General features: G+C 48.5%; 1 protein-coding gene across 1 annotated transcript; it reads left to right on the top strand.

The window, feature by feature from the left end:
* The first annotated feature begins 728 nt into the window (after window positions 1-728).
* Window positions 729-8,853, top strand: LOC133366819 (neuroguidin-like). Its single transcript, XM_061590335.1, has 9 exons — window positions 729-839; window positions 1,800-2,021; window positions 2,526-2,610; window positions 2,715-2,767; window positions 3,945-4,068; window positions 4,268-4,436; window positions 6,871-7,027; window positions 8,086-8,149; window positions 8,700-8,853. Exons 1-9 carry the CDS (start codon window positions 729-731, stop codon window positions 8,714-8,716), a joined length of 1,002 nt encoding a protein of 333 aa, XP_061446319.1. The 3' UTR covers window positions 8,717-8,853.
* Window positions 8,854-10,976: the final 2,123 nt, after the last annotated feature.

The following is a 10,976-nucleotide window of genomic DNA, read 5'->3' as shown; positions in this document are numbered from 1 at the left end:
TGGGAACCTGCGCACCCCACCTCCCAATTCTTTGAACTCTTCCTGGGCTCCTTTTGGGAGGAAGGGTGGGATATAAATTTAATAAATAATCGATCATAGAATCATAGAATAGTAGAGTTGGAAGGGGCCTACAAGGCCGAGTCCAACCCCCTGCGCAATGCAGGAATCCAAATCAAAGCATTCCCTACAGATGGCTGTCCAGCTGCCTCTTGAATGCCTCCAGCGTCGGAGACGCCACTACCTCTCTTGGTAATTGGTTCCATTGTCATATGGCTCTAACAGTTAGGAAGATATTTCCCATCAGCCCCAGCTAGCATGGCCACCACCACTCGCATGCTTGGCTGTAGGTGTTTATACTCTTCTCTTTCTGCTGGCTTTATTAATCAGTTCTGCTCCCTGCCTCGGCCCTTGGCAGCATTAGGATTCTCTATATTTGCAGAGCTGGGGATATTCTGTCACCGTGTTGCTCTCCATCCCAACCTATTGCCTGCAGCCTCTGGATGGATGGATGGGTGGGTTGACAGTTGACGTGTTCCCACAATCCTCTCCCTTTGCCCTCAGGCTTCCTCTGAAAGAACTAAGGAGACCTGTGGTTCTCCCTAGCTGTGCCTATTTCCTGTTCCTTGCCCCATTTTCCTACTCATCGGTAGGCCTTTATTGCTGGTCCTGGCTCTGTGTATATACTCTGGGCCCCCATGCCATTATTCTTCTGCTGCCCTCCTAGAAAGATGCGGCTGTCTACTTCCTCTATAGCTGAGTTGCTATTTCCTTTACAGGTCACCCTCGCCCTCTTCCTTTGCCCTCACACCCTGGCGCGTACCCTCAAAATGAGGTTCTCGGTTTGCCCCAGTGGGCAAAAGGGTGGTGACCGAAACGGGACACAAGAGGCTAAAAACTGTTTGGAAAGTTTTATTTTTAAATACATCAGCAGAAGGCTGGGGAAAGACATGGGCGCGATGATATCAAAGACAAGATCAACAGCATGTTACATGGCTGAACCTCGGGGAAGGGAGAAATGTGGAACAGTGTATGCAAATAAGGATTACATGAAAAAACACAACATGCTGTGCATGGGCAGCTTAACTTTTAAACTTGACTCTCTGCAGAGGAGCAATATGCAAGATTCAAATTAACAACAGTGTTACTTTTGCTGGATCCTGTGGAGCCCGTTCCTGCGGAGCCCGTTCCTGCGTTCTTGGTGCAGGGAGGACACCCCCAAGTCCACACACCCTATAAGGGTCAGATCCAGCCTTCCCTTGACTCTCAAACTCTCTTCCCGTTTCTGGCTTTGTTTCCACAGTCACGTGTGTGTGTTGTCCGTCTGTCCATCCACTTTCCTTTCTTTGCATTTCACGGCTCCCTTCCCTGCTCCGGCATCTTTTTTCCTAGACCTTCCTCCTTCCCCACAGGTCACCCCCGTCTCTTATTTTTTTGTTTTGTTCATTTTTACTGAGACAAGGCTTCAAATCATAAATAGCAAACACAGGACAGAAATCCCCCAGAATTGCAATAAAGGCACAGAGATACCAAAACAAAGTTTGGTGTTGAGTCTGATTTATTCTGTCTCTCTTTGCAAGTTTCATGGCTTGCAGCATAGAGTTCCCAAGATACCGTTCACTGATCTCCAGTGTCCAGTGTTTTCAGTGTTAAGAGTTCCATAAGCTCACATACCAGGCTAGGGCATTTGGGGCTGCTGCCCACCCTTTTTTATATTTAATAAAGTCAAACCAGACTGGATAAAAGGTATCTTTTCTTGGCATTCTATGTAAATGGACTTTCTGCATTAACTTTTCTGACAGGGCCAGAAACCAGACTTTGTCACAACAGATTTCCACTCTGACTATTCATATACTTCCAGGCCTCTCTCTTTTTCTCAACCTCAGGGCCTCAGTTTCCTGGAAGTGAAGGACCAGCTCCTCCTCCTCTATCTTCAAGATCTCTCTCACCTGATCCTGGAGAAAACCTCAGGGCGATCCATGGCCAACCACCCTGCCTTGCTGCGTTTGGTGGAAACCAGAACGGTATGGGGTTTAGTGAGCTTTATGCAGTGGCATATCTTTGTGGACACAGGGGTGTGTGTGTGTCACAGTCAAATGATGCCTGTTGGTCTTTTCGCCACTGTGGCCAAGTGGTGTGCGCACGCACACACCCCACCCCCGGCAGTTCGGGGGCATATTCTACCTAGGCAAAAACACTCAAGGAAGGCATGGAGCAGGGCTGGTGTGAGCTGTGGCCTGGAAAGAGTCCCGAGGGCCGCATAGAGAGCCCTGGAGGGCCACATTCAACTCTCAAGCCTGACGTTCCCCATTCCTGGGCTAAATTGTAAATTTTGTAAATTGTATTGTTTTATTGATGTATTTTATATTGAATTTTTATATTTGTGTTTTTGTAAGCCGCCTTGAGGGCCTTTGACCGAAAGGCGGGGAATAAATTAATAATAATAAAAATAATTTAAAAAATGAATCCTGGGTCTGTCTCTGTATAAGGCAGCGACTGACCCCTCTCTCTCCTGTCTGTCTTGGCAGGTCTTGGAGAAGATGCGTCCCATTGACCAGAAGCTGAAGTACCAGGTGGACAAACTGGTGAAAGCTTCTGTTACGGGGGCCCTGGGTGAGATACGTGGACATCCCCATCTTCAGGGTGGGGAGGCAGCCTGGGGGCGCTTATGAAGGTGTAACTTAACCTCCATTCCTCGGGTGGCATTCTTGTTCCAGGTGAAAATGATCCACTGAGGTTCAAGCCGAATCCTGGCAACCTGATGAGCAAGGTACAGCAAATGGGTGCCGGGGATGACTTTGGTTCAGGAGCAAGGGCTTCTGGGTCTACAAGAGATGGGGGAGGCGGGCTGGCATCAGTCTGCTTGAAGTGGCCTATTCCTATCCATTTTAAATATACAGTAGTAGACAATCTGCTTTGCATGCAGAAGGTCCCAGGTTCAATCGCCTGGTAGGGCTGTGAGAAAACCCTGTTTGAAATCCTGGAGAGATTCTGCCAGTCAGTGTAGACAATACTGAGCTAAATGGACCAATGGTCTGACTTGGTATAAGCTAGTTTACTGTGCACCCTCTTTCTGTACAAGCAAAGGTGGTGAAATAAGTACTTAAAGCAAGGGCTGCCAATCTTCTTGGGCCAGAGGGCACACTTTCTGAGAACATGCCATGGGTGCCTGTCACAGAATGGCTGTGGTTGGGGTGTCGGATACGACAAAATGGCTGCTGTTGGGGCGTGTGGGAGAGGCCAAGCCAATGCAAACAGGAATGGAGCAGTAAGAGCAAATAGTCTCCCATGCATTGTGGATCTGTTTTTGAGGGGATATTTATTGGAACCTTTCATGGGTGCTATAGGAGGTATTGGCAGGTACATTGATGTCCATGAGCATCTCGTTGGCAACTCCTGTGTTAAATGGATAGCTTAGATCTGGCTGGTGTGGTCTCGTTGGGACAGGTCTTGCGGTTTACAAGTAAACCCACTCATTTTTACTGGTGCATATCCTTCACGTAGTCACTTTTGGCCTAAAAGGAAACCGGAGAAGGGAGAGGAGGAAACGCCTATTTTGTAAATGTGTACTTCCTTGTTGTGTACCCAAGGTCAGCTTGTTAGAAATGGTTAGTTTAATGATGCTTTTGGTTTTGCATTGGGGTGGAGTGGATGGAAGAGGGTTGTCTTTTTTTAAATTAAACCATGACAGTGGTGGCTAGTAGCTTCATGTCAGTGGGGCAGCGGAATCCACTCCAGGTTTTAGTCCAAACTTTCCTTGACAGTTTGGACTAAAACCTGGAGCAGATTCCACTGCCCTACTGACTTGGAGCCACCAACCACCCGGGTGCTGAGAATTTGAACCAAAATAAGAGCTATGGCTTCACTTTTTCTTGAAGTAGTTGGGATACCGTTAGAAATAATGTTTGATCACTGTGGTTTTTGTTTTTCTTTTGCCCCACCTCCAGCTCAGTGACTCGGAGGAGAGTGAAGATGGAGAAGCTGCTGGTGGCTCAAAGAATTCTGGGAAGGGGGCCTCTAAAGGAGGGAACAGGAAATACGTCCCACCCCGGCTGGTGCCTGTACATTACGGTAGGCAAGATACTTTGGTTGTGGGTTGGCGGTCTGTCATTGCTGATAGGAGTCAGGGCATCCCGCTGTCAAATGATGCGTTTCCCTGCACCAATAATGGGCTGTCCCACCCCAGAAGCAGCTGCAGTTTAGCTGTTGCTAGAGGGGCTTCCTCAGACTGCATAAGCAGCTGCCTCTCTGTTGTTTCTCTCTGCCTCAGATGAAACGGAGACCGAGAGGGAGAAGAAGATGCTGGAGCAGGCCAAGAAGCGAGCTCTCAGCAGCTCCATCATCCGGGAGCTGAAAGAGCAGTATTCAGATGCTCCGGAGGAGGTTCGCGAAGGGCGCTACACTCACGCCACCAGGCAAAGCAGAGAGGATGAACACCGGTTAGTATTTTTTTGGGGGGGAGAGCTGGGGACAAGAAGGAGAAGAGCGGAGGGTCTCTGGGAGAGCGGAGTGATCATAAGATCCTTGCTGCTGCATCAGGCCAAAGGGGGCCCATTTCCTCTGGCATCCTGTTCTCACAGTGGCCTGCCAGATCCCTCTAGAAGGACTGCTGAGCTCAGCAGCACTCTCCCCATGTGGGATTCCCTGCAGCTGGTATTCAGAGGCGCGCTGCCTCCATTGGCAGAGCACAGCCACAATGGTGGCCGTCGCTACGTCTTGCGGGAGTGAATTTCACAGTTTAACTGTGCACCATCTGAAGTCATGCTTGGGAACTTAGAAGGCTGCCTTACACCATGTCAGGCCACTGGTCCATCTAGACAGCCTTTTCCAGCTTTTGGATCTCCGGATGTTCCTGGACTACAATTCCCATCATTCCTGACTGTTGGCTATGCTGGCTGGGGCTGATGGGAGTTGTAGTCCAACAGCTTCTATCATCTGTCAACTAACGTCATGTAATCTATTTATTTATTGCATTTGTATACCGCCCCATAGCTGAAGCTCTCTGGGCAGTTTATAACAATTAAAAACATTAAAAACAAATATACAAATTTAAAAACACATTTTTAAAAAGCAATTTAAAAACACATGCTAAAATGCCTGGGAGCTTCTAGGGACTCAAAGGGTGGGAAAGGCTGGTGTGCACTGACTAGTAGCTGCTCTCCAGGGCTTCAAGTGGAGGGTCTCCCCCAGACCTACTTTGAGACACCAGGGATTAAACTTGGGACCTTCTGCATGCAAGGCAGATGCTCTACCACTGAACTACAGCCCTTTTGTCTCTCCTGAATCCCCCCCCCCAATTTAGCTTTGTTGGATGGCCCCATTGGATTCTAGTATTAGGAGAGAATGAGGGAAAATGTCTCCCTCCTTGCTTTCTCCATGCCAATGCACTATACACCTCTGTCATGTCCTGTCCCCAGGGCAGCTGGGAGTTATGGCTTCTCTGGCAGTGGAGTGTGGGTGCAGGGGATTCTGGGAGCTGGTTTCAGGCAGAGAGTAGAGCTTAATGGAGCATGATGGGAGCTTGAGTTCTAGAACTAGAAAAGTCATGTGTTCTGTTGGTTGGAACAAGAAAGTTGGAGGCCTGGTCTTTCATAGAGTTTGGACGGCTCTTGTCCAGCCCCTGTTCAGAACAGGATTTCTGGAGCAAGAGATTCTCTAGCTGCTGTCTAGCCTCTGTCTGTCTGAAGATCTCCAGGGAGGGAGAGCCCATCACCTTCCATAGGCGATTGGTTTCATCACTGAGCTGCTCTTTTTGTCAAGAATTTCCTCCTAATGCTCAAACGAGCAAGGCATGGCACAGTATTAAAGAGCTCCTCCAAAGAGTGGAGTCCAGGGTAGGTCTTTCTGTTGATCTTGACCATGACAGCTAATTGAGCCTCCATGTTCAGAAGCATTGTGCATCTGAAAATCAGTTGCTGGAGGAGCTAACGGGAAAGCCAATGTCTTCACTCCCTGCCGGTGCACTTCCTGGAGGCATCTGGTTGGAAATGGGGTGTTGGACTAGATCAGGGCTCGGGGACCTATGGCCCCCAGCCAGCATGGCCACTGGTCAGGAATGATGGGAGTTGTAGTTCAGCAACATCTGGAAGGCTAAGGGCCAAGTTCAAAGTTCTAGTTTTGGTGTACAAAGCCCTATACAGCTGGGGACCAGGATACCTGAAAGACCGTCTTACTCCTTATATACCCAGTCGATCACTGTGCTGTGAAGGTGAGGGCCTCCTGCAGTTACCATCTTATCTGGAGGTCAATTCTGCACAACATAGGAAACGGACCTTTAGTATGGCTGTACCCACCCTGTTGAATTCCCTCCCCTTAAATATTAGACAGGCGCCATCTCTGTTATCTTTTCAGCGCCTATTGAAGACTTTCCTCTTTCAACAAGCCTTTTAAGTAGAGATCTATCCCAGTCTGGGTCTGTTGGAATTAATTTTTAATACTTTTTTTAAAACAATATGTTTTTACCCCTTTTTAAAAGTTTTTTTTAAAAAATGTTTTTAAAGTTGTTTTGTTTTGGTGTATTTTAGGGTCTGTTTTTATTATGTTTTGATGTGTTTTTAGCGCTTCTGTTTGCCGCCTTCGGCTCCTGCTGGGAGGAAGGGCAGGAAATCAATCAATCAATAAGGCTACAGGTTCCCCCATCCCTGGGCTTAGATAGGTTTTGCTCTGATCCGCCAGGGATCTTCTTGCATGCTAAATAACTAGAATGGGAGCTGGGAGCTTGGATCTCTGGGTGTAATGCCTTTTTTCAGTTTTCACTGACACCCATTGCTTCTTTAGAACGGTAGTTCCAGTTAAAGTTGCCTCACACTTGCTTAATCCTGGGTGCACCTCATAATTGTGACTGTTCTGTTCCCCTGCGGCTTCTTTCTGTAGGACCAACTATGAGGAGAGCATGATGGTCCGTCTCAACATGACGCGGAAGGAGAAAGCCCGCCGGAGGCGAGTGGGTGCCCTTAGCTCCCAGCTCAGCTCCCTCACCCACTTTGGGGACATCAGCGCATTGACTGGGGCAGCGGCCCCATTGGGCGAGGTGAGCCTTTTGTGTGGGTGTTTGGTCAGCACGGAAGGCTCTTCGGTAGTGGGTAGATGTGTGCTTTGCTTTTATGCGTGTCTAGAGCCGGTATCTCACACAAGTATTTCTCTGCAATAGGAAGCAGAATATTGGAATGCATACACTGTTTTCATGTTGAAGGGAAGGGAGTTTTGGGGACCGCCCCAAAGACCTGTATTGGAACCGCAGCTATTTAACTTTTTCATGAGTGATTTGGAGTTACGGAGAAGCAGCAGGAGGGACCTTTCCCAGATAATGAGCTTCTTAGAATGGTGTTCTTCAATCGTGCATCCTCCAGATGATGTTGGACTACAACTCCCATCAACTCTGACTATTGGCTAAGCTAGCAGGGGATGATGAGAGTTGTAGTCCTTGCATCTGGGGATACGAGGTTGAAGAACGCTATCTAAGAAGGATGTGGCTGACATACGCGCGCACACTGACCTCAGTTGAAGGCAAACTGTTTGGCTGGAAGGGTCCGTGACCCAGTTATCCAGCCCAAGGCCTCTTCCCTTTGTTATGTTGAAGTGATGGCTGGTATGTGCAAAATGGCCCTTGCAGATCAAATGCAGCTAAGAGGCTTTTCGTATGGCATGATATCCCCTCAAGCACAGTGTGTTTGGTAAAGTCCCTTCCCGTGTTCAGTTGTGTCATAAAGATCACATTCACACTATACCTTCAAATCACCCTTCTACCATTTTAAGTCATGGCTTCCACCATAGAATCCTGGGAGCTGTAGTTTGTTAAGGGTGCTTCCTATTCCCCTCACGGAGCTACAATTCTCAGAGCGGTTTAACAGTCAGCCCTTCTTCTCAGAGTACTCAGAATTGTAGTTCTGTGAAGGGAGTAGGGGTCTCCTAACAGCTCTCAGCCGATGACTATTGTGAACGGTTACCAGTCAGTTGAAAAACCTTAGGCCGTGTGCCAACAAATGTTCTAAAGACGCTGTTTCAGAAGGACACGAGGCAGTGTTGCTCTCCCCCCCTTTTTAAAAATTCTCTTTGCGTTTTTTTTCTCATTCTCTTCCCGTCTCTCAGGATTTAGCCCCCCAGAAGAAAAAAAGGAAGAAGGTCGGGACGAAGCGGAGAAAGCAGAAAAAAGGTAAATGCTAGCAAAAGACTCTCGTTTTGTGTTTTTTCTTGGCAAATCCTCAGCCCTTCAGCTCACCAGAGTCTGGTGGTGAAAATTTGTATGTGGACTGCACCAGTTCTCACTACAGGGTGTGTGTGGGAAATCTCATAGTTAAATGCTTCCCTAATTGGGGATCCCAAAACACACACACACACACATCTCCCCCTCCGGCATTGTCTTGTTTTCTATGAGCAGAGAACACTTCACAGTGAAGAGTGCGTCTCTTCTTCCCTCCTCCAGAAATGGTAATATAGGCCAGGAACAGTGTTTTTTCACTTTTGCTCCTTGTGCAAACTACACCCCCCCCCAATGCCCCCCCAACCCTACCCTGACTTGAAAATCCTTGCAGGAGACTATCCTGTAGCATCTGACCATATTTTCCTCCACCCTTGTTAATGTTCCTCAGAGATGTCTAGCTGCATGAAATAACATAGTACTTGCTAATCCTGTCCTATACTAGCTCATTCTTTTCTCTCTTGTTCCCCCCCCCCAAAAAAATCCATCCCTCTGGTTCTTCTAGGTTTCCACAAGAAGTGATAATCCCCCCCTCAGTACTTGGGATCGATCTCTACCAACCCCAATATCTTGGATTTTCACACCTGTTGCCATGCATGAGGGCGAAAGGACAGATTTGGTAACAATAAAGCCGAAGCGCCATCTTTTCCTGTCTAAAACTTGTCGAGTTTTTCTTTCGCTTTTAAGTATGGGGGGGTGCCCTAGTCAGTTTGAGGGGGTTCCCTTGGGCCTTTTCCCTGCTAATGAGGTGGGGGAGGGGGGAGAAGAGAGATCCATGGGCCTCCGCAGGATTTTTTTTTTCCAGGGGTGGGGTGGGGGCAAAGAAACTCAGAAAGGGGGGGAGCAAGCTAGTTTCTCATTTTGTAAAAAAAAAAAAAAGTGCCTGTGCATTTCCCCTTGTATCTCAGATTCTACAAATGCTGGAAACTGTTTTTTCCTTCTAAAATGGAAGCTGAGAATCTGGGGCTTAGGGTTCATCTGGCAGGGCGGAAGATGAGACCATTGGTTTTTTAATAGATCAAGCACAGTTAAAAAAATTTTTTACCAGGGTCAATGAACACTGGATACCCTCTAACATTCAATTGTACCCTTTTGCCTGGCATGTGCAGAATTCTCCCCCAATCATGACTGTTGCCCCCATCTGCTCACTGAGAAAGAGGCATGTAAGTTTGCATTAACCTCTGTTTCTTTTTTCTCCCCTGAGCAAGGAGACCTTTTTAATATGGGAATCCCCACGCTTGTATCTCTCTCACTCTTTCTTCATCTCCCCCCCCCCCCCCTCGCCGCCTTGTCTGGTTTAAAGCTACTGGCAGAATCAATGCCATCGACCTGGTTTTGGGGGGGTTGGAGCAGGAAAGGGAATCCTCAGCTGCGTTAAACCCTGATCGGGCTAAGTGGAATCCAATAAACACAGGGAGGAAATCAATCGCCTGACACGCTCGAGGAATGGCAGCGGGGGGGAGGAAGGGAGGCCTGGCTTTTCGGTGAGCGGGGGGCAGGATCCCACAGGATGGAGGAGCAAGGGCTGTTTGCAGGGGGGGTGTGACTTGGAGTGCTATCATAACAATTCCCTCTCCCTTCTTGCACGAATCCCCCAATTGGGCATAATGTTTTCCCTCTGGCTCAGAAGCCATCCAGACTGGGATTATTTTTTCTCCTCTTTGCTTAAGGACTATTTTCCCCACCACCACCAACAATGTCTCAAACGCCGCCCCCACCAGCATTGCTTCCCTGAGTCAGCAGTAGCTGCCACAACCTTTAGCAGAGTGCAAAGGAGAAATAGATTAATTCATTAGCACGTTTATCGCGAGGGGGTGAAGGCAGTGGGGAGGCACGGGCGTGTGGGAGGGAAGGGGGGTTGCGCTTCAGGAGCGAAAGGGTGCGGGGACCCCAAGTGCAAATCCAGCGGACTGCCTTGGGTGCGCATGAGAGCGGCCTTGTGGTTTAAATATGTGGGAGAGTTGAAGCTCAAGAATAGTGGATAAACAACATTACAGTCAGCAAGGAGGAGAGGTTTTGGGGAGCAAGCTGCAAGTCTCAGAGCCGGTTGCTAGATCTCCAGCTGTAAGGGGGGGGGGGAATCCCACACTGGCCTGGCAGCTTGTACATCTGGCACGCATAACACCCCCTGGCCACCTTTGGACAGACTGCTGCTGATTTTTCTGGGAGATTCCCCCTGCCGCTGCCAGTACCATTTCTGTAATGCCAGTGCACTTCCTGGCTTTTCCTCCAGGTGGCACTGCAGCAGGTACCCCATCCCAACTCCTTCAGTCCCTCGCCCCCCCCCCATTGGCTTCATTTTCATTCTATCCACGCAGCCTCCCGCTCCCGTCCTCAAATTAATTTGGTGCTGTGTATTGCTGCAGTTTCACTCTGACTACATCCCCTCCCTGTCTGTATCTCTGCCTGCTTGCCTCGTACTGTCGGTCCATTCTGATTTTCCCCCTCCTGTTCTTGTCTCTGTTGGGGGTTTTCTATGCCTCTCCCCCCCTTCTGTTCCATACATTAAATTCCCAAAGGGCAGATACATGGGCAAAGTGGGGTGCAGGGGGGGGAGTGAGAGGATGTAAGTACGATGGGGGGGGGGACGAACACAGCAGAGAGCCAGCATGAGAAAATCATTTTATAATTTATCAACGGGGCCAGTGTGAGGCCAGGCGTGATACCATTAAATATATAAGGATTTTCCATTTAAAATAAAATACATCTGGGTCAGTGTGTACCCCCCTCTCGACGTGCCAGTTTTCACCCCCTCCCATTTCTTCCTATTTTTTTATTTCTG

The sequence above is a fragment of the Rhineura floridana genome, chromosome 11 (genome assembly GCF_030035675.1).
Source record: "Rhineura floridana isolate rRhiFlo1 chromosome 11, rRhiFlo1.hap2, whole genome shotgun sequence".
NCBI classification, from domain to species: Eukaryota; Metazoa; Chordata; class Lepidosauria; order Squamata; family Rhineuridae; genus Rhineura; species Rhineura floridana.
Note: the sequence above shows the minus strand (reverse complement) of the source record. Positions and strands in the feature narration are given on the sequence as shown.

Bases quoted from the DNA above. Each gene is read 5' to 3' on its own strand.
- LOC133366819 (XM_061590335.1), top strand. From the start codon at position 729: ATGCGGCTGTCTACTTCCTCTATAGCTGAGTTGCTATTTCCTTTACAG. The intron at 840-1,799 runs GTTTGCCCCAGT...CTTTTCTGACAG, and splicing joins CCCTCAAAATGAGGTTCTCG to GGCCAGAAACCAGACTTTGT. The intron at 2,022-2,525 runs GTATGGGGTTTA...CTGTCTTGGCAG, and splicing joins GTTTGGTGGAAACCAGAACG to GTCTTGGAGAAGATGCGTCC.